We start from the raw sequence: 23,190 nt of genomic DNA, 5'->3' as shown, positions 1-23,190 counted from the left end.
ATGGTGCTTCTCCACCTTCTACTTAAGGATGCCCCACAGGTTCTCAATAGGGCTAAGGTTTTTAGACACACTTGGCCACTCCATCACCTTCAGCAAGGCAGTTGTCATCTTGGCGGTGTGTTTTGGGTCGTTATTATGTTGGAAAACTGCAGTTTGGCCCAGTTTCTGAAGGGAGGGCATCATGTTCTGCTTCTGAATGTCACAGTACATGTTGGAATCCAGTTCCCCAGTACCAGCAGCATTAATGCAGCATCAGACCATGATGTTACCACAACCATGCCTGACTGTAGGCAAGACATTTTTCTTGGTACTCTTTACCAGGGTGTTGCCACATTTTCTAGACACTGCACACTGACAAAACAAAAGCATGAACATGATAATTAGGACATGTGACTTTGCATGGTTGAACGTCGTACAGCTGCTATCACTTAGTGTGTATGTACTTTTGTTGCCAACTATTTTGACAATAATGGCTGTATGTTAAGCTATTTTCAGAGGACAGTAAATCTGCTATACAAGCTGCACACTGACTACTCTAAAATATATCAAAGTTTCATTTCTATTGTATTGTCCCTTGAAAAGATATACTAAAATGGTTGCTGAAACGAGAGGGGTGTACTCACTTTTGTGAAATACCGTATGTAACCTGCTGTTGTACCTTCTTTTGGTTACCACTAGCACTGATCCCATTTGGCATAGTGAAAGCCACATTTAGAATGAATCACAAGGGTTCATAACACATCCTGATGGTGCATTTCTGCAGACATTAACAGGCAGCACTAAACTGTACTGATACTGTAGTTTACTAAAAATGAAGCATCCTAAATAGATAAAAATCACTTGAATGGTGCTGCTGTACTTCACTGTCCTTTACTGTTCTTCTGAACATTTATCTGTCATCAACCATAGTGCTGGTATTGTACTCTATTGAGGATAAAGGTCTTGAAAACTGGAGTAAATGAGTAAAAACTTCATTAAATATCACAACGCAATGAGGAAACATTCTTTTTGTAGGATCTACCAATGTTAGACACTTAACTCTATGCTCTTGTATCACAACTAACACTTGTCCTGTTCTGGAGTTAACCATAGCACACACCAAATGGCATAAAATAACATTTTCTAACCTGTGTTCAATTATGCTTGAGCAGTACAACCTTTTACTCAGTAGGCTTACCAGTCTTTAGACTGTGGAGCCTCTTTATGATAATTTTTTGCTGTCTGATGACTGATGCAAAATCTTTTGCTACCATTTCTCTTTTCCCAGAGAGAACACTGAAGACAATAACTTTCAGATGAAGTCTCAAATTAAATAATTGCCTCAGGGTTGGAGTACTTGTTCTTGTAAACAACACTGGCACATGGCTGGTGTGTGACCACTCACAATATTCTGGCTATATTCTTATTTGAGACAGCTCTGTTTTTTATCGAAAAGTCTTAAATGGCACAAAAATTAAGTTGCACTGATTGCATAGTCTGTCCATGTGTCAAATTACTGTTCTTGTAGTCGGTATAATCCTAGTACTTCCACATGCAAGATCAGGAGTAGTGTCTTGCTGTTCGGGCTGTCACTTTGATTATGTGAAAGAGGCGGAATCATTTGTGCTCCACAGCAACTACAATGTGGATATACACATCCTACAGATGAACGGTTACAGGCCAATCATGCTTGTTTCTTTCTTGTTTACATGTTTGTGTAGCATACAGAATAGGAGCAATTTTAAAATAATTGGAATACAAAAAAATCTTCAGATGAACCTGCTAAGGCTGACTAGTCTAGGCATTTACCAGGGCTGTTGCTTAATCTTGTAGCAGTGATAGCACTTTATTAAAGGCAGCTGGCTTGGGTATCACAGCTTTTTGGGGAGGACTTCTATGTGCGGAGGTGTCTAACAGTAAAACTGTGATGTATATCTTGTGGAAATGGTGTCGAATAGTAAATGAAACGTAATATAAATGCCAATGTTTCATGTGCAGAAGGGAGAACTATCCCCTGGACGAATGCATAATTTCATAAATGATGCCAAGGTCTCCTGGCACTTTCAGTACCTCATGCTTTAGAGACTTGGTCATTGTGCTGTCTCTTGTGAAGCTACCTGCATCGGCTGTAATGGTCTTGGAAATCCAACTCTGCGGGAATAATATGCTGGTGCACATGAGTGCCTAAAGGCAATCTGTTACACCATGTGCTTTGTTCATACCTCAGACAGAAGGAGTCAATCATTTAATGCTGTGTGGTCCTGTGTGCCAAATAGCTGCCTAACATACATTTACATTTGCCAGTGTATCATATGTTTTGCAGATCAGTATATCAGCTATTCTATATTTGGGCCGTATGCAGTAAAGCTTTGTTAGTTGATACTAACTGTTAGTTGATAGTTGATACTACTAATGAGGTGACAAAAGCCTAAAGCCTTTGCATTTGTTATGACAGCTATTATTCATGCCTGTTTTTACAGGTGTACTGTGCTAATAAAACATACATATAAGATCATCAGGGAAACTGGAACATTGTGAAAGAGCCCAGCCCTTTTGCTGGATTGTACTGGGTGGGTAAACCAGCATGTATTATATTTTACCCTCAGACTGCATTTCTTTTCCTGCCACTACAACACAATGAGGGATCTTACCTTTTTTCCCAGTGGGGTGTTTGTTCTGTGGCCATATCAGTTCACTTCACTCTTTCGGTTGTGCAGCATCATCGGAAGGTGATGAATAGCCATAGCCTTTGAAGCATGCTTTGTGCAAAGCTAATGGCTTTGCAATGCTGTATAGCCAATGCACTTTAAGTGGCTGTCACAGAGTTTCATGTTCCAACCAGTTTGGACATTGATCACATCTATTATTGAACTTCATCAGGGCTTGGAAGGCAGTGCCACTGCTGCTTTACACTGATTCAAACAATGTCATCAAATATTTGAATTACTGGAACTCACGGTGAGCCTCAATACACTATAGATTGAAACTAACAATAAAATGATTGGTTCAAATCAAAGGATTTGAGTTTTGTAAATAGCAGCTTAGAATTAATTTCTTCAGCTCCTTAATAAACTATGGCAGTTGAGAACATTAGAAAGTAGAACCAATATGCAAATATATCCCTCCGGAAAATAAGGCTACACAAATTTGCTCTTTTACAACAATGTTTAAAGGAAGGCAAACATAACCTTAATATTGAGTATTCTTATATGAGTACAGTAATCCCCCACTTTACCAAATCTCATGCCCACGGTTTATTGTGGAATTGCATTTGCCACATAACTAATTTGTCCCGGTCTCTCGTGGATAGCACGATAAACCAAAAAACTTTTATGTTGAGTTTTATATTAAAATAATGAAATGTATTAATAAAAATATAATTATTAATTATAAAACTAAGTAAAATGTTAATACAGTACAGTATTGTATACATAAAATAGAAAAAAAACTAAACTAAAAAAAAAAAAAAAAAACCTATCTATCTATCTATCTATCTATCTATCTATCTATCTATCTATCTATCTATCTATCTATCTATCTATCTATCTATCTATCTATCTATCTATCTATCTATCTATCTATCTATCTATCTATCGGATCAAATATAAATGCTAATTTAATTCTGTACAGGTTGAATTAAACTTTGAGCCTGTTACATTTCATAATAATATATTTTTGCCATGTCAGACACCACTAAATTTGTTTTTAACTTAAGATTTAAAGATTAATGATTGTAACTAGGACTAGGTAAGTAGATGAACAGTCACCATGATATGTCCTTGACGGCCTTATTCACAGGTAATAATCATGATGTTACATTCAGTTTATATCTGCTATACAGAAATCTGTTTCTGAAATGTGTAACTATTCTGTACACTATACTATTTGTCTTTCCGCAGTGTTGCTTGGTAGTAAAATGCTAAAGATGAAAAGAGAGACAATCTGACTGCCAAGCAATATTGGGGTTAGTCGTCAACAGATCATGATTGTATCGATCATGAAAAATAAAATTGCAACCCCAGCTAAAAGAGTCCAAATGTAGTTTGGAAACAGAAAAAAGCTTCATATTAATAATGATCATGCTTTTTAAACCAAACTTACAATGCTATATCGTATATGCAATTATTAATTGCAATACAAATATCACATAATACCACATCTCACACATCACATCTAGTTTGTGTAGCACACAGAATGGGAGCAATTTTAAGATAATTCATTCATTCATTTTCTCCCGCTCATCCGTTAAGATAATTGGAATAAAAAAAAAATCTTTGGAGGAACCTGCTCAGGCTGACTAGTCTAGGCATTTACTAGGGCTGTTGCTTAATTTTGTAGCAGTGATAGCACTTCATTAAAGGCAGCTGGCTTGGGTATCACAGCTTTTTGGGAAGGACTCCTATGTGCGGAGGTGTCTAACAGTAAAACTGTGATGTATATCTTGTGGAAATGGTGTCAAATAAGTCATTTCTTTGTGAACTATCCTACTACTAATACATTTCTCCTTTGACACTAAACATCCATCTATTTTGTATACGCATAAGATAAATTAAGACACCTACAGTCATGATCCAGACAGTTTAAATCAGTGATAGGAGAAATCAAGCCAAAGACAGTCTAAACCACTTAATGATAATAAACCACTGCTTTTATAGGATAAAGAAATAAAAATTTCAAAGCCAGTAAGAGACCTTTAACAGAAATCTGATTAAATTAAGCCCCGTGTGTACTGGTATTATTGTTATTATTCCCAACTAGTCTCCAACAGTGACTTGGCTTTAGCTGTTCCTCTTGAGTGAGTGTGTTTCTGTAAATAGCCCCTGTAGCCTGAAGCAGAGCGTTCTTTCTCAATAAGCCACTCAGAACTTGTACTTTGGTCTTGACTGCTGAATAGAGTCATGGAGTCATAACTTCTGGTTTCAAGTCAATTTCGGTTAAATATTTGGTCCTTCTAATTGGGTGATTTCTTAAACTCTTAAAGTTTTTTTTTTTTTGAAATATATATATATGAAATGAATAAGCAATCAATCTGCAGTGCATACTGTAGAGCTCTTTGTGCATAAGTGTGTGTTTTTTCTGTGTTTGCATTTCCATATAGAGCCAGCTGGGTAAAATGGTGTATGGTTACTTGAAGACAGAAGGTTTGCTCTTTCACTGGTCTCCTCAAATCAATAAGAGCGATGATAGAGTATGAGGGAAAGAGCAGGAGAATAGACAGAAAATGGAGAGGGGGAGAGAAGTGTTTGGGGAATTTAATCTGAGGTGGAAAATGTCGGGAGATGTCTAGTAAAAATAGTTTAAAGCTGATAAGCTGCATCCCATTTTGGGGCATGGGAACTTGTAAAGTAAAAAGATCAGTTGTGGTTTTTGAACAATTTATTAACACAAATCACAATCAGTACAATATTTCCTTTGTGTTCTGTTGGACACTCATCTGATGTCAGGCTATTATAGTGTAATAAATCTTGCAAAAAATTATTGCAGCCCTTCTAATAGATTTATGAACCAAATAAAAATCATCCAGTTCAACGCTATTTGTTTCTTGCTCATAAGCAAGCCTCAATCAAGATTTTGGTTTGTTGTGTTATTAGTTCTCATAAATGTATTATGCATTATGAAACGTACCTAGATTTACGTTTGCAAAAAGTTTCCTGTTCCTGTTAAAGAAATGAAGCACATTTTTGTATAAAACAGACTAAACTGCATTTCCTTTTTTACTTAAAAACATTGTTGTAATGATTTGCTGAAAGGTAAAAAGAGAAAACTTTTGCCTTTCAAGTCTTTAGTGCTGCTGTGCTCACACTCACCAATAAGGAACAAGGTGGGTTTGGTAGCCCTGAAAATAGAGCAACAGCTCAGCAGCCACCCAAACACTTTAACAGTTATTTAATGAAAGAGAGAGAGAGAGAGAGAGAGAAAGAGAGAGAGAGAGAGAGAGAGAGAGAGAAAGGGAGAGAGAAGATGTGCATAAAGGGAGTGATAGAGGGAGGGTTGAGTGGTGGAAGTGGTGGAGGAGCGAGGTCTGGTAAAGGGATGACATCATCCCTGTTGCTCTCCACCCCACAGCCTTTTACTTCATTTTATTATCTTGGTCTCTTCTCTCTCTCTCTCTCTCTCTCTCTCTCTCTCTCTCTCTCTCTCTCTCTCACACACACACACACACACACACACACACACACACACACACACACACACACACACTGCTCCCTCTCTCCTCCTATGCCTTGCTCATTGGCTGCACTATATTTAGCTCCAGCTTTGAGATGCGGATATTAGTGGGTGTTTAATTCAGAGATGGCCAGCCTTGTTGCACAGAGGCGTCGCCATTTAAACATCCATAACCATTAAACATCACTGTGAATGAGTGCATTTTGCAACCAAATTTTGTACAGCCGTTGTTATCATACATCTTTATTTAACATATTAATTTGCTTTTGTATATAAATTATGTTCTCTTGTTTTGTTGGAAAAATTGTGAAGCCTTTCTCTTCTCCTATCCCTCAGCTCCATACCCATTTCCCATCTCTCATTTTTCCCCTGGAGAATTCAGCTCTTCTGCTCTTGTCTCTAGCAGAGTCATGCACTCTCGTTTCCATCTCTCTCTCTCTCTCTCTCTCTCTCTCTCTCTCTCTCTCTCTCTCTCTCTCTCTCTCTCTCTCTCTCTCTCTCTCTCTCTCTCTCTCTCTCTCTCGCCTGTTCTCTTTCTCACCCCATCCCCCACACACACATATGCACAAACACAATTGGCTGTGTATGTTAAGGTTATGGATTATAGATGCAGTGGGATATGGATAGCATGTATGTTTATGTATAATGGCTATAGCAGTATGGGATTATGGAATGTGTTTTGATATACAGTGAGGAAAATAAGTATTGGAACACCCTGCTATTTTGCAAGTTCTCCCACTTAGAAATCGTGGAGGGGTCTAAAATTGTCATCGTAGGTGCATGTCCACTGTGAGAGACATAATCTAAAAAAAAAAAATCCAGAAATCACAATATATGATTTTTAAACTATTTATTTGTATGATACAGCTGCAAATAAATATTTGAACACCTGTCTATCAGCTAGAATTCTGACCCTCAAAGACCTGTTAGTCTGCCTTTAAAATGTCCACCTCCACTACATTTATTATCCTAAATTACATGCACCTGTTTGAGGTCGTTAGCTGCATAAAGACACCTGTCCACCCCATACAATCAGTAAGAATCCATCTACTAACATGGCCAAGACCAAAGAGCTGTCCAAAGACACTAGAGACAAAATTGTACACATCCACAAGGCTGAAAAGGGCTACAGGGAAATTGCCAAGCAGCTTGGTGAAAAAAGGTCCACTGTTGGAGCAATCATTAGAAAATGGAAGAAGCTAAACATGACTGTCAATCTCCCTTTGGACCGGGGCTCCATGCAAGAACTCACCTCGTGGGATCTCAATGATCCTAAGGAAGGTGAGAAATCAGCCCAGAACTACACGGGAGGAGCTGGTCAATGACCTGAAAAGAGCTGGGACCACCGTTTCCAAGGTTACTGTTGGTAATACACTGATGTCATGGTTTGAAATCATGCATGGCACGGGAGGTTCCCCTGCTTAAACCAGCACATGTCCAGGCACGTCTTAAGTTTGCCAATGACCATTTGGATGATCCAGAGGAGTCATGGGAGAAAGTCATGTGGTCAGATGAGACCAAAATATAACTTTTGGGTCATAATTCCACTAAACGTGTTTGGAAGAAGAAGAATGATTGATGAGTACCATCCCAAGAACACCATCCCTACTGTGAAGCATGGGGGTGGTAGCATCATGCTTTGGGGGTGTTTTTCTGCACATGGGACAGGGCGACTGCACTGTATTAAGGAGAGGATGACTGGGGCCATGCATTGCGAGATTTTTGGGAACAACCTCCTTCCCTCAGTTAGAGCATTGAAGATGGGTCGAGGCTGGGTCTTCCAACATGACAATGACCCGAAGCACACAGCCAGGATAACCAAGGAGTGGCTCTGTAAGAAGCATATCAAGGTTCTGGTGTGGCCTGGCCTAGCCAGTCTCCAGACCTAAACCCAATAGAGAATATTTGGAGGGAGCTCAAACTCCGTGTTTCTCAGCGACAGGCCAGAAACCTGACTGATCTAGAGAAGATCTGTGTGGAGGAGTGGGCCAAAATCCCTCCTGCAGTGTGTGCAAACCTGGTGAAAAACTACAGGAAACGTTTGACCTCTGTAATTGCAAACAAAGGCTACTGTACCAAATATTAACATTGACTTTCTCAGGTGTTCAAATACTTATTTGCAGCTGTATCATACAAATAAATAGTAAAAAAAATCATATATTGTGATTTCTGGATTTTTTTTTTTAGATTATGTCTCTCACAGTGGACATGCACCTACGATGACAATTTCAGACCCCTCCATGATTTCTAAGTGGGAGAACTTGCAAAATAGCAGGGTGTTCAAATACTTATTTTCCTCACTGTATATTAGGTCATGGACCTAAAAATAAAACATTATACTTATAAGCCAAAATGTACGATCACTGATATGGTTTACCGTAACGATCTGTTTATTTAACATTTATGGAAAGAGTCTACTGTGTTAGCACTTTGTAAAAATGAATACAACCTTTTGGGATTTGCACTTATAGGAATTAAAACTGATGTTTGGTTATGGATTGCACTTCACAGTCTTTAATAATTTTCTTATAAAGCACAACACATTGTGTTTTATCCTTGACATGATTTTTATTTAATTCCAATTATTTACTCAGTTTATGTCAAAGACACAACTACCCTTTATGTCTGTATATGGATCACTTTAACCAGTATAAACATTTTAGTTACAGTTGATAGTCAGGGTCTGTTTTTCAGTGGGTGCATATACCCAAACTATGTGATTCTTTTCCAGTCAAAACTGGCCTGATCATTACCTCTTCTCAAACCCTACACATTTCTTTACTTCCAATTTTATAAATTCCCAACTGCTGGCCAGCTGGCTATCAGATAAGAGCTACCAATCAGAGATGGGAGAGGCTAACACATGCTACTGCTAAGAAATTTGATACAGTTGCAATATCAACCTTCAAATTTCAAACTGATGCTCATGTAGCTTTAATGGGCAGAGTAACACACTCAGAGAAAAGCACTTTCTACACTCTTTATCATACATTAGCTCACAGATACCCATTGATGGTACTGTAATTGACAGGAAAAAGCACACCACACTTGCTCAGCTAGAAATCACTGGGAATTTTGCTCCTTTGGCTCCTGAATCATTGGGATTCTAACATGTTATCTCATGGCAATGGGGTGAATGCTTTTCTGTTGTACCACTCAGGAGCCCTGTATGTTTTGTTTTAAATGCGTTTTATCTTTGTACACATTTCTTTTTTTTTTTGTCACCATTAAAACCATTCCCAAGTATACTGTCAATAGATTGCTAAACAATGTGCTATGCTAGCAAGGTGTTTTTAATTACAGAATATGCCAGTTATCATCTGTATATAATCAGAGTTGTGTAATCTGTGTTTTTTCTTTTCTTTTCTTTATCTGTTAGATGCCCCAGTAGCAGAGTTGCATGATCTGTTTTGTAAGAAGCTGCAGCAGTGTTGTGTGCTCTTTGACTTCCTGGACTGCGTTGCTGACCTGAAGGGGAAGGAGATCAAGCGTGCTGCACTGAATGAGCTAGTGGAGAGTGTGGCCACCAGCCGTGGCATCCTCATTGAGCCCCTATATCCTGAGGCCATCAAGATGGTACGAGTGAATTGTATAACTAACCTATGATTGTAGTTGAGGAGAGAAATATGAATATAAAGTTGTTTTAAATTTTAAATAGGGTGATTTTTTGATATTTTCTTTTTTACTTCTACTTAGTAAATAACATGTATAGGTAGAGTAGAGCTGAAATATGTATGAAAACATAAAAGTGGTTTGCTTGGTGTTTTTTTTTTTGTATGTTATCTTTTTGAAATTTCATATGTGTGGTAGATATTGGTTAGATTGACCTGTGTTGGATATTCCAGTGAATTATTAAAATTGAAAAAATTGTCTGTGCTCCACCCATATCTCTAGATCTCAGTGAACATTTTCCGTACTCTGCCACCCAGTGAGAACCCAGAGTTTGATCCAGAAGAGGATGAACCCACACTGGAGGCCTCCTGGCCCCATTTACAGGTTCTCACAAGCTCACAAACTTGAAAACTGATTGCATTAGCTAATGAACTGGTAAAGCCCATTGTATTTAGGATTTTACATTCTAACCCAAGTTGAGTAGCCCTTACTCAACGCTCTTGGGAAAGTCATGGGTAAACGCTGCCTAGTCTTTAATGGAAATAAGTATCAGCTTTGTTGAAAATTACATTATGCAATTATGAAACCATTATGTAATTATGAATCCATGAATTTGGGACACAAAAGTGCAGAAAATTCAGTAAGTGGGAAGTAGGAATCACTTAACATTATGTGTACAGTGTTTTCACTAGAATTGGACTTAAAAATACTTTGGATACAATCACTCAGGTGATGATCAGAGTAAAATGAATGGTAGTATAGAAATAGAAAAAAACATTAACACCACAGAAAAAGATCGAGTACCTTGATTAAGGAAGAGAATGTGCTGGGAAAGGGGGAAAAACAATAGAGGTATGAATTCTGTAGAAAACGAGCGATTAGTGTCAACAAGCTAAAATCATCAAGTAACATCATTAGGTACTTTAAATGAACAACAACAAAATAGGAGTGATAGGTTAGCCGTTAGCACTCAAAAGGTACACTGAAAAACAGCAGGCAGACCTCCTCCTGACTAAAAACAGCAACGTGTAATTTTAACATGTAATAAAACCCGTGGAGAGTAAGCATGTTAAGATGTAAACAGTCTCTAAAGAAAGGTTTTGAAGTGTTTTTTTTTTTTTTACATTTCCTGGTGTTGCTATATTTACTATGTAGCAATAATTTATAATTTTGTATTTATTCGGAAGTGCTAAATGTGCATGATTAAAAGAACTAATACCTCTCTCTCTCTCTCTCTCTCTCTCTCTCTCTCTCTCTCTCTCTCTCTCTCTCTCTCTCTCTCTCTCTCTCTATATATATATATATATATATATATATATATATATATATATATATATATATATATATAGCGGATCAGCACGGCAAAGTAATGGAGAGTGTGTAAGAGAAGTGAAGAAAAGAGTGCGGGCAGGGTAGAGAAGTGTGATAGCAGGAGTAATTTGTGATAGAAGAGTATCTGCCAGAGTGAAAGGGAAAGTTTATAGGACTGTGGTGAGACCTGCGATGCTATATGGTTTAGAGACAGTGGCACTGAGTAAAAGACAGGAGGTGGAGCTGGAAATAGCAGAGCTGAAGATGTTGAGGTTTTCGTTGGGAGTGATGAGGATGGACAGGATTAGAAATGAGTTTATTAGAGGAACAGCGCATGTAGGACGCTTTGGAGGCAAGGTGAGGGAGGCGAGATTAAGATGGTTTGAACATGTGCAGAGAAGGGACATGGGGTACATCAGTAGGAGAATGCTGAGGATGGATCTGCCAGGAAGGAGGAAAAGAGGAAGACCAAGGAGGAGGTTTATGGATGTGGTGAGGGAAGACATGCAGGTAGCTGGTTTGAAAGAGGCAGATGTAGAGGACAGAGTGGTATGGAGACGGATGATCCGCTGTGGTGACCCCTAATGGGAGAAGCCGAGAGAAGAACAAGATATATATATATATATATATATATATATATATATATATATATATATATATATATATATATATATATATATATATATATATATACAGTGGGTACGGAAAGTATTCAGACCCCCTTAAATTTTTCACTCTTTGTTATATTGCAGCCATTTGCTAAAATCATTTAAGTTCATTTCTTTTCCTCATGAATGTACACACAGCACCCCATATTGACAGAAAAACACAGAATTGTTGACATTGTTGCAGATTTATTAAAAAAGAAAAACTGAAATATCACATGGTCCTAAGTATTCAGACCCTTTGCTCAGTATTTAGTAGAAGCCCCCTTTTGATCTAATACAGCCAGGAGTCTTTTTGGGAAAGATGCAACAAGTTTTTCACACCTGGATTCAGGGATCCTCTGCCATTCCTCCTTGCTGATCCTCTCCAGTTCTGTCAGGTTGGACGGTAAACGTTGGTGGACAGCCATTTTTAGGTCTCTCCAGAGATGCTCAATTGGGTTTAAGTCAGGGTTCTGGCTGGGCCATTCAAGAACAGTCACAGAGTTGTTGTGAAGCCACTCCATCGTTATTTTAGCTGTGTGCTTAGGGTCATTGTCTTGTTGGAAGGTAAACCTTCAGCCCAGTCTGAGGTCCAAAGCACTCTGGAGAAGGTTTTCGTCCAGGATATCCCTGTGCTTGGCCGCATTCATCTTTCCCTTGATTGCAACCAGTCGTCCTGTCCCTGCAGCTGAAAAACACCCCCACAGCATGATGCTGCCACCACCATGCTTCATTGTTGAGACTGTACTGGACAGGTGATGAGCAGTGCCTGGTTTTCTCCACACATACCGCTTAGAATTAAGGCCAAAAAGTTCTATCTTGGTCTCATCAGACCAGAGAATCTTATTTCTCACCATCTTGGAGAACTCCATGCGGGTTTTCATGTGTCCTGCACTGAGGAGAGGCTTCCGTCGGGCCACTCTGCTATAAAGCCCCACTGGTGAAGGGCTGCAGTGATGGTTGACTTTCTACAACTTTCTCCCATCTCCCGACTGCATCTCTGGAGCTCAGCCACAGTGATCTTTGGGTTCTTCTTTACCTCTCTCACCAAGGCTCTTCTCCCCCAAAAGCTCAGTTTGGCCGGACGGCCAGCTCTAGGAATGGTTCTGGTCGTCCCAAACGTCTTCCATTTGAGGATTATGGAGGCCACTGTGCTCTTAGGAACCTTAAGTGCAGCAAAAAATGTTTTGGAACCTTGGCCAGATCTGTGCCTTGCCACAATTCTGTCTCTGAGCTCTTCAGGCAGTTCCTTTGACCTTAATGATTCTCATTTGCTCTGACATGCATTGTGATCTGGAAGGTCTTATATAAACAGGTGTGTGGCTTTCCTAATCCAGTCCAATCAGTATAATCAAAAATTTCTGGACTCAAATGAAGGTGTAGAACCATCTCAAGGATGATCAGAAGAAATGGAGAGCACCTGAGTTAAATATATGAGTGTCACAGCAAAGGGTCTGAATACTTAGGACCATGTGATATTTCAGTTTTTCTTTTTTAATAAATCTGCAAAAAGGTCAACAATTCTGTGTTTTTCTGTCAGTATGGGGTGCTATGTGTACATTCATGAGGAAGAAGAATGAACTTAAATGATTTTAGCAAATGGCTGCAATATAACAAAAAGTGAAAAATTTAAGGGGGTCTGAATACTTTCCGTACCCACTGTATATATACAGTGAGGAAAATAAGTATTTGAACACCCTGCTACTTTGCAAGTTCTCCCACTTAGAAATCATGGAGGGGTCTGTAATTGTCATCGTAGGTGCATGTCCACTGTGAGAGACATAATCTAAAAAAAAAATCCAGAAATCACAATATATGATTTTTAAACTATTTATTTGTATGATACAGCTGCAAATAAGTATTTGAACACCTGAGAAAGTCAATGTTAATATTTGGTACAGTAGCCTTTGTTTGCAATTACAGAGGTCAAACGTTTCCTGTAGTTTTTCACCAGGTTTGCACACACTGCAGGAGGGATTTTGGCCCACTCCTCCACACAGATCTTCTCTAGATCAGTCAGGTTTCTGGCCTGTCGCTGAGAAACACGGAGTTTGAGCTCCCTCCAAAGATTTTCTATTGGGTTTAGGTCTGGAGACTGGCTAGGCCACGCCAGAACCTTGATATGCTTCTTACAGAGCCACTCCTTGGTTATCCTGGCTGTGTGCTTCGGGTCATTGTCATGTTGGAAGACCCAGCCTCGACCCATCTTCAATGCTCTAAATGAGGGAAGGAGGTTGTTCCCCAAAATCTCGCAATACATGGCCCCGGTCATCCTCTCCTTAATACAGTGCAGTCGCCCTGTCCCATGTGCAGAAAAACACCCCAAATCATGATGCTACCACCCCCATGCTTCACAGTAGGGATGGTGTTCTTGGTATGGTACTCATCAATCTTCTTCCTCCAAACACGTTTAGTGGAATTATGACCCAAAAATTCTATTTTGGTCTCATCTGACCACATGACTTTCTCCCATGACTCCTCTGGATCATCCAAATGGTCATTGGCAAACTTAAGACGTGCCTGGACATGTGCTGGTTTAAGCAGGGGAACCTCCCGTGCCATGCATGATTTCAAACCATGACGTCTTCGTGTATTACCAACAGTAACCTTGGAAACGGTGGTCCCAGCTCTTTTCAGGTCATTGACCAGCTCCTCCTGTGTAGTTCTGGGCTGATTTCTCACCTTACTGAGGATCATTGAGACCCCACGAGGTGAGATCTTGCATAGAGCCCCAGTCTGAGGGAGATTGACAGTCATGTTTAGCTTCTTCCATTTTCTAATGATTGCTCCAACAGTGGACCTTATTTCACCAAGCTGCTTGGCAATTTCCCCGTAGCCCTTTCCAGCCTTGTGGATGTGTACAATTTTGTCTCTAGTGTCTTTGGACAGCTCTTTGGTCTTGGCCATGTTAGTAGATGGATTCTTACTGATTGTATGGGGTGGACAGGTGTCTTTATGCAGCTAACGACCTCAAACAGGTGCATCTAATTTAGGATAATAAATGTAGTGGAGGTGGACATTTTAAAGGCAGACTAACAGGTCTTTGAGGGTCAGAATTCTAGCTGATAGACAGGTGTTCAAATACTTATTTGCAGCTGTATCATACAAATAAATAGTTTAAAAATCATACATTGTGATTTCTGGATTTTTTTTTTTTAGATTATGTCTCTCACAGTGGACATGCACCTACGATGACAATTTCAGACCCCTCCATGATTTCTAAATGGGAGAACTTGCAAAATAGCAGGGTGTTCAAATACTTATTTTCCTCACTGTATATATATATATATATATATATATATATATATATATATATATATATATATATATATATATATATATATATATAATGCACACAGTGGGTGAACTTCTTATGCCAATGGAGACATGAGTGTCATTAGTGTAGATGTGTAGTAAAAACCGAATGTCATTGCATAGACCATTAAAACACAAAGTAATGCTTATTGCACTGCACGAATTAAGAGTCTCAAAATCAAGGTGTGGAGTCAGTGAGACCGACAATGAGAACACTGATTACAGCATACAAAGGAGATCAGGGCAATCTCTGTGCACATGCAATCAAAAAAAGGTAAATGGATGTGAGAAATGGTGGTGAAGGGTGGTGCCAGTGGCCAGAAGAAAAAGACCAGTGAGGGACAAGAAAAAGATTAGAATGAAACTGATTGAATGAAAACAGTTGTTGGTGTGCTTGTCGTTAAAAAAGGTATTTTTCTAAACTGTATCTTTTTTTATTATCTAGCTGGTCTATGAGTTCTTCTTACGCTTCTTGGAGAGTCCTGATTTTCAACCCTCCATGGCCAAACGTTATGTGGATCAGAAATTTGTTCTGCAGGTACAGTATTTCAATCTGAAATTAACCCAGAGATATATGATACATGTTTGCAGGTAGCATAAACTGTATTTTTTTTTTGTCTTCATGACTGAGTGTACTATATGGACAGTGGACTATATGCATTTGGGATGACTAGTTTTATGGATACCTTGTTGTGTGCTCAGTTGCTGGAGCTCTTTGATAGTGAAGACCCCAGAGAGAGGGAATATCTGAAGACTATACTGCATCGTGTCTATGGCAAACTGCTTGGCCTCAGAGCGTACATTCGGAAACAGATCAACAACATCTTCCTCAGGTAAGATGCACAAAGACATACCTTGTATTGCTGATCTTTAAGAAGTAAAAGATATAAAGCCAAGACCTCAGCTGTGACACAGTGGTATCACATTTTTTTAATAGTTTAGAACATTATGATACCTAGGAAAAAGCTGCATTATGAATACATTGTATGGACAATCTTATGTGGATGCCTGACAAGAACCTCCATATGGGCACCACAAGTTTTGAGGCACACAATCATCTAGATTAGAAAGTTGATAAAGGCATGTTATGCTGAGGTTGGGAAGGAAGAACCTGCTTGTCCTGCACAGAGCTCTGACCTCGTTTGGTACAAACTTACCTGGCATCCATGCTCGACCTGTCTAATGTTTGTGTAGCTGAATATTTAAATTTGCACAGCAATGCTTTTTTTCTCAGTTGCCTTTGAGCATTTCTCAGATCAGAATTGAAATTCTCCAAACTACTTGTTCAATCTCCACATCAAGTAATCACTTGTGCACATAATAAAAGCAATTCTCTTTGCTTTGTTCATATTGCAAATGCTTTGGTACATTCATTTAATTGATTGTGTGCAATTGTCTGCTGTCTCCTACATTATCAGTATTCCATTTTAAACAAGATATAATATATTTGTTTCACCTGAATAGTCTTAACCCCCAAAAACATCTTGGCTTCAATTTATTGCATAAGTCATTGAATGCAAAATGGCTAAACCAGTTGTTTTTTGGTAAATGTTTCCTCAGTTAATTAATTGTCCAGATGAATCTGGTATTTCACTAATAAAGGCGAGTGAATGGCATCAGATCAACCAATGATCAGCTAGTTCTCTAAAATAGGTCAAATCTTTTGACCTTTCATTTGGCAACAAAGCAAAACACAGAATTACTACGTATTTCTGAAAATAGATGAACAACCAAGAAACAAACAGACACAATCACAGTACAGTAAAAGTGTGAATCCTGTCCGGTCTCTTGCAATCAATATAAATCAAATAATTTTCAATCACTGTAATACAAATTGTAGTTAATATCAGAAAATACTGAAACTGTGCACTGTTGTACTGACAACATGACTAAACATTTTGGCGATTTAGTTTGCGAACATGACATAAGGACTTGTCAATCTGATGGCAATGTTATGTTCTTTGACACACATACAACTAAGGATTTTAAGAAAAAGCTTTTGCAAGAAATCCAATGTGTTGTGCTGTTTGTATACATTGTTTTGAGAATGCACTTTGCAAATATTAAGGATGCTCCAAAGCAACTGAGAAATACTGTAAATCTTTCTGAGAGCTTTTGCACAAGTGTGGATGCTAAGTTTGTTAAGATTTGCAAAGGTGGGACTAATTACATGTAAATGCTATGAGCTTGAAAAAGAATGTTAATGTACATAAGCAGATATGGATGTCATGGTCAGGTGTCCACATATTTAAATAGAACCGTAGAGTCTTCCGTTTATATATATATATATATATATATATATATATATATATATATATATATATATATATATATATATATATATATATATATAAATGACTCATTTAATGCCCAAGAAATTTATACTTAAGTAAAGTTGTATATATTTCTAAAGAATCTTATGATATATAATCTATTTCTTAACTTAACAGGTTCATTTATGAAACTGAACACTTTAATGGAGTGGCTGAACTGCTGGAGATATTGGGAAGGTACATGTGCAATAAAGCTATAATATATAAAATGTGACCTTCATGTTTAAAAAGAAAAGGCTCTGGTACTGTGTTATGTTTACAATTGTTTGTTTACAATTGATTGAAATGAGATAAATCGTTGATTTTTTATGCCTTTTGCCTTAAATGGGAAAGTCACTGCTCATTCAGAACTCGTGGGAAGGCCTAAATATAGCATCTTATAAAATTATAGAGTATTACTATCCTATGGGAACAAAATATAATTTTATGCATATTTGAAGTGTGGCAGTAACTAATCCAAGGATGCCGGTAATTGCTTGAGTGCTGCTTTGAGCAGTGTGTGGGCCAGTGAGTCAGACCCTTAGCAGGGGTTTAAACATTAGTGCGATCAGCATTCCACCTCAAAGCACTTTACTATTTGTGGTTCTTTTCTGTAATAAGAGCTACTATGCAATTTAGAGCCATGTCTTTTGGGTCTACAGTGTCATTTTCCTACGGTTTGTTTAATTGCAAACAAAATGTGACTTTTAATCCCCCCCTAAGCATACTGGGAAACAAAAACAAAAGGAAATTTCTGACAGAGTGAAAGATGAGGGGGTGAAGATGGAGAGAAGAGTAGGAGAGGTATAGGATGAGTCAGAGAGGGGCTAGGGATGGAGGGCTGCATTCAGGTTGATGCTTGTGCTATTTTTACCGCCACCCACACTTTTTGCTCTGATAACAGAGCAACTGCGTCTGAGAGTAACAGAAAGAGAGAATGAGAATGAAAGACAGGGAAATGATTGACAGTAGCCTTTCTGTCACTTCCCATGTTCCCCTTCCCCAAAGGAAATGTGAGTGCTGGGAATGAGAAGATTCAGTGGAAGGAGTGAGAGGAGGAATATATGAATGTCAAAAAAGTTAAGAGAGAGAGCAAACAGAGTCTAGTAAAAAATGAAGTAAACAAGGGTAAAGAATGCCTGAGGCACTTTATATTATGTGGTGAATACATAAAAGAAGAAGAATGCTTTCAAAAATTGAGGAAAAGAGGACATAGTTTGGCAAACAAGTGTGTGCATAACGATCTGTGTACAAGATGAGTAACTAAGGAGTAGAAGGGTTGGGGGTTGTTAAGATTTAACTATTGAACAGAAGCGTGGCGAAATATGTGTGTACAGAGCATCATCAGGTCTACTTAAACTAATCCTGTTTAATCTCCCTCCCTCTGCCTCCTACCCACTTCCCTCTGTCTGCTGTCTTCTCTCTAAACTGCTGTTCGGTTCTATCATTTCCTCTTTTTATTTGTCTATTTCCCTATATTTCTTTTCTCTTTTTTTGCTTTTTTTTTTACATTTCTTCCTTTCTACCTTCTCTTCTCCTCTCCTCTCCTCTCCACTCCTCTCCTCTCCTCTCCTCTCCTCTCCTCTCCTCTCCTCTCCTCTCCTCTTTTAGTATCATTAATGGCTTTGCTTTGCCTCTGAAGTCAGAACATAAGCAGTTTCTGGTGAGGGTCCTGATCCCCTTACACACTGCCAAATCTCTGTCCATCTTTCATGCACAGGTTAGTTTTTTTTACACACACACACACACACACACACACACACACACACACACACACACACACACACACACACACACACACACACACACACAGCAACACTTATCTGTCAGACGGCTATCAGCATTTTGGTAGTACATAAGTCTATTTTATAAAGTTGTAAAACTGTTTATTCTCTAGGAAAGTTAGGTGAATTCAAATTTCATCTTAAACCACATTTACATTGTGCAAGGAAGCCAGAAAAATCACTTGTGTGTGTGTGTGTGTGTGTGTGTGTGTGTGTGTGTGTGTGTGTGTGTGTGTGTGTGTGTGTGTGTGTGTGTGTGTGTCTGTATGGCTGCAGTGTGATATCACATTAAACATATTAGGACATGATTAGTCATATATTGAATCTATAGAACAATCTATGAGTTTTACTTAATCTGTATTCTGATCCTAAATGTAACCACAAAGAAATGGTTGTAAATTATTAGATTTGAAGAAGAAGCACATAGCATTAATACAAGCAGGATTGTCTTGCGGATCTTGACAAGACAGGTTGTTTCCTTTCTGGCTTACCTACATAGTCACGCACACACGCACGCACAAACACACTCCATGTGCACCATGAGATACGACAACGGTGTGCAGAAAGCCACACTAAGGGCTGAGGATTCTCAGTAAGGGAAAGATAGACAGGGAGATGAATGTTATACCATGTCTGTCAGTAAGTGCACTTATACCTAGCACTTGTTCCAACTATTTTTTTTATCCACAGTGAAATATTATGAAATGTGGGATCCTAGTAAGGAGCCTAGTAACATTCTAGGGGTTCTTAAGGTTCATAAATAAATACATCACTATCAGAATCACTATAAACCTCAACAAAGGACATTTCTGACAGTAAAAACTAAAAGATGAACTTATAAAATAAGCTTACTACCATGAAACAAGCTTTGTTACTGTTAATCTAATCTAATTGACGAGTTAGTTGGCAGCTGATAAAGCAAACATTTATTAACAGTAAGCTGCAAGTAATTCACAGACTTCTTGTTAAAAAAAAAAAAAGGAAGTGCCTTTTCAAGCAAATGACAGCTGGCCTGAGCAATTTCATTGTTCTATGTAAGATTTCAGCTCACCACAGTTTCTACACTGACAGTGTATAAAATCATATAAAATTTCCCTTTTTATAGCATTCAAAAACAAATATACCTTTTCTTTTTACATACTCTCTCTCTCTCTCTCTCTCTCTCTCTCTCTCTATATATATATATATATATATATATATATATAAAATGTTGTCTATACAAATAAAAACTACATATTCATTCATTCATTTTCTCCCGCTTATCCGTAATTCGGGTCGCGGGGGCAGCAGTCTAAGCAGGCCCCCGCCTTCGACTGCTGCCCAATCCTCACAGCACCGTCCCTTACGGTCCCTCCTGCAGGTGGTGAGCCCACGGGAAGAAAACTACATATTACTTTTGCAAAAATATTCTAGTTGTTTAAGCTAAGCTCTATCTACTGCAGATTACCATAGACAATAAGACTTTCTTTGTACTAAGAAAAGAATTAAAGCCCAGCTAACTTAACTCCTAAAATCTTAAAAATAGGCTAAAGTGGGCTAGTTTATTGGAAATCTATCAATTGTTTCGAATTTACGAATGCATAAAATGCTAATACGAAACTACAAATGTTATAGTCTGCTTCTAAAGTGAAAGTACTGAAGCTCACGCTTCCAGCAATGTGCAACCTTCCAATATTAGCGAAATACAGTAATAAGTCCTGGTTAGGTAGATTTTCCCTGAGGTTTAATCATACCACTTCTGCATTTGTGTGGCAATGCATACCCACAATGTCCTTCCTCTGAAATGTGGTTCACTCTGTAAAACGATGAACAAATTCAAATAAATTTTTTGACAAAAAAACAAACAAAACGGTACAAATCCACATTTAAGATGACATTTACGTCGTGGTTTATATTGAGACAACTCTTGAACTGCTTACAGTAACTGCTGGCTCCATTTGGTCCGTGGGAAGGTGCACACCACACATGCAATTAAATTACACACGCACACACACACACATATACACACACACATATACACACACACATATACACACACACACACACACACACACACACACACACACACACACACACACACACACACACACACACACACACACATACACATACTCACTGTCCAACTGTATCCTTCCAAGGAAAGCTGAAGGTAAGGGGGAAAAGTAAGACGCTAAATAAATGAAGTAGATGAAATTGATTTTGTAATTACAGCATGAATTATTTAAGTTTGTGTGGAAAAAAAGGGTTGGGGAGGTAGCAAGAGAGCCTGACTCAGGGACCAAGAGGGTTAATTATACTGTTCAAAAGCTCTCTGTCGCCCTCAAGAGAAACAGTCTACATGACATCAGTTCTTCTGAGACACAATCTCTGTTCTTATGACTAACATGCACTTCGCAATGATGAAACAGCAAATGTAATACATCTTCCTTTAAGAATCAAACAGTCAAGGGAAGACAGAAAAAAAAAAGAATGATTATTCAATGTAGATACACTTTTAAACTTTTATATTTAGTTTCAGCATGCATAGTGCTTAAATGATTAATATAATCTTACAGATTGTTTTAAACCTAATTAAGAATGGAGATTTTAGTAAAATAGAAGCAATACAATGTTTTTTTAGATCAGCCTTTCATTGATTTCTTATTTTCTGTACTTTCTATTCCTTAGCTTGCCTACTGTGTTGTGCAGTTTATGGAGAAAGACGCTACTGTTACAGAATATGTAAGTCCCTGCTACACAATATGACCTATTCAGGAATTTTCTTATTGTACCTTTTAGTAAGATCTGTGTATTTGATATATTTTCAGATCATTAGAGGATTGCTGAAATATTGGCCCAAAACATGCACTCAGAAAGAGGTTAGAACATCATTTCATTAATAAATGTAGATGAAAATGGGCATTGTGGTACATAAATGATGCTCAATTGTGGATTGGTTTTAGGTGATGTTTCTGGGGGAGATTGAAGAGATTCTGGATGTGATTGAGCCATCACAGTTCATTCGTGTGCAGGATCCACTTTTTAAGCAGATCGCCAACTGCATTTCCAGCCCCCACTTCCAGGTCTGTCCTTGTACAGTTATGATCCAGCATCTGTTAATGCTCATAATTATAAACAGAAAACCATCTAAGCTCATATTTTAACAAAGCTGCAGAGTATTCACTTTTATCTGGTTTACAGTGTTCATGGGAAATGTAGTCTGTATTCTATAGCAAACTGAGCTAAGAGCTGGTAAAGTAGAAGTGTTACCTGTCTTTTGGTTCTGAACTCTGCCTCTGTGTGTGTCAGGTTGCAGAGCGGGCTCTGTATTTCTGGAATAATGAGTATATTCTGAGTCTGATCGAGGAGAACTGTCAGGTCATCCTGCCTCTGGTCTTTGGCACGCTTTACAGAGTCTCCAAAGAGCACTGGAACCAGTAAGTGGCACATGCAGTAACCTTGACTTCAAGCAGTCAAACAAGCTTTCTTCAATGTTTGGTGGATGAAATTCAATTTCTAGGAATTGGTGGATTCTATAAAACTGAAAGCCATGATCACTATACTGTCCAGACAGTTATCAGTGCATATACGCTAAATGTAATAACTGATCATTTATGTGACTTTGCCAAAATGTAAAAATATTTATTATAAAAAACAAATTATTTGAAATTTTTTAACCATTAGTTACATTTTCATAGAAGAGCGTGTGTGAACATTAAACAATGTTTTATTTTCTCAATCCTGTTCTTGCACTTCCACATTTTCAAATACACTGGACACCAAATTAAAAACTACATAAATCAAATCAATGATCCAAAAAAATGTTGTGTGCATTTAACATAAGCAAATTCAATGACATTAAAGTTCAGATGCTTCTCAAATATATTATTTTAGTGTGTGTGATCTGCTGTAGTGGAAAATGTATTTGTTTATTACCAAATCACATTAGTGTTTTACTATGTTTGTAGGCACATGTTTAATATAATCAATAATCGTGCTTAAAAAAATATGTGCAACCAGTAAATTAAAGTATTAAATAATTCATTGTGCTTAGACGGCAGAAAAACTGTCAGGATTGCAATG

General features: G+C 38.1%; 1 protein-coding gene across 1 annotated transcript in view; it reads left to right on the top strand.

Annotated features, from left to right (window-relative positions):
- ppp2r5b (protein phosphatase 2, regulatory subunit B', beta) overlaps positions 1 to 23,190 on the top strand; it is a 31,412-nt gene that overhangs the window by 5,260 nt on the left and 2,962 nt on the right. The window contains exons 2-11 of the mRNA XM_083542337.1: positions 9,527 to 9,723; positions 10,042 to 10,143; positions 15,478 to 15,570; positions 15,735 to 15,865; positions 17,483 to 17,542; positions 18,956 to 19,064; positions 21,796 to 21,849; positions 21,936 to 21,986; positions 22,071 to 22,190; positions 22,417 to 22,544. Coding sequence (XP_083398463.1) covers positions 9,527 to 9,723; positions 10,042 to 10,143; positions 15,478 to 15,570; positions 15,735 to 15,865; positions 17,483 to 17,542; positions 18,956 to 19,064; positions 21,796 to 21,849; positions 21,936 to 21,986; positions 22,071 to 22,190; positions 22,417 to 22,544 — 1,045 coding nt within the window. The remainder of the gene's footprint in view (positions 1 to 9,526; positions 9,724 to 10,041; positions 10,144 to 15,477; positions 15,571 to 15,734; positions 15,866 to 17,482; positions 17,543 to 18,955; positions 19,065 to 21,795; positions 21,850 to 21,935; positions 21,987 to 22,070; positions 22,191 to 22,416; positions 22,545 to 23,190) is intronic.

Source organism: Silurus aristotelis, assembly GCF_946808225.1.
Source record: "Silurus aristotelis genome assembly, chromosome: 5".
NCBI classification, from domain to species: Eukaryota; Metazoa; Chordata; class Actinopteri; order Siluriformes; family Siluridae; genus Silurus; species Silurus aristotelis.
Note: the sequence above shows the minus strand (reverse complement) of the source record. Positions and strands in the feature narration are given on the sequence as shown.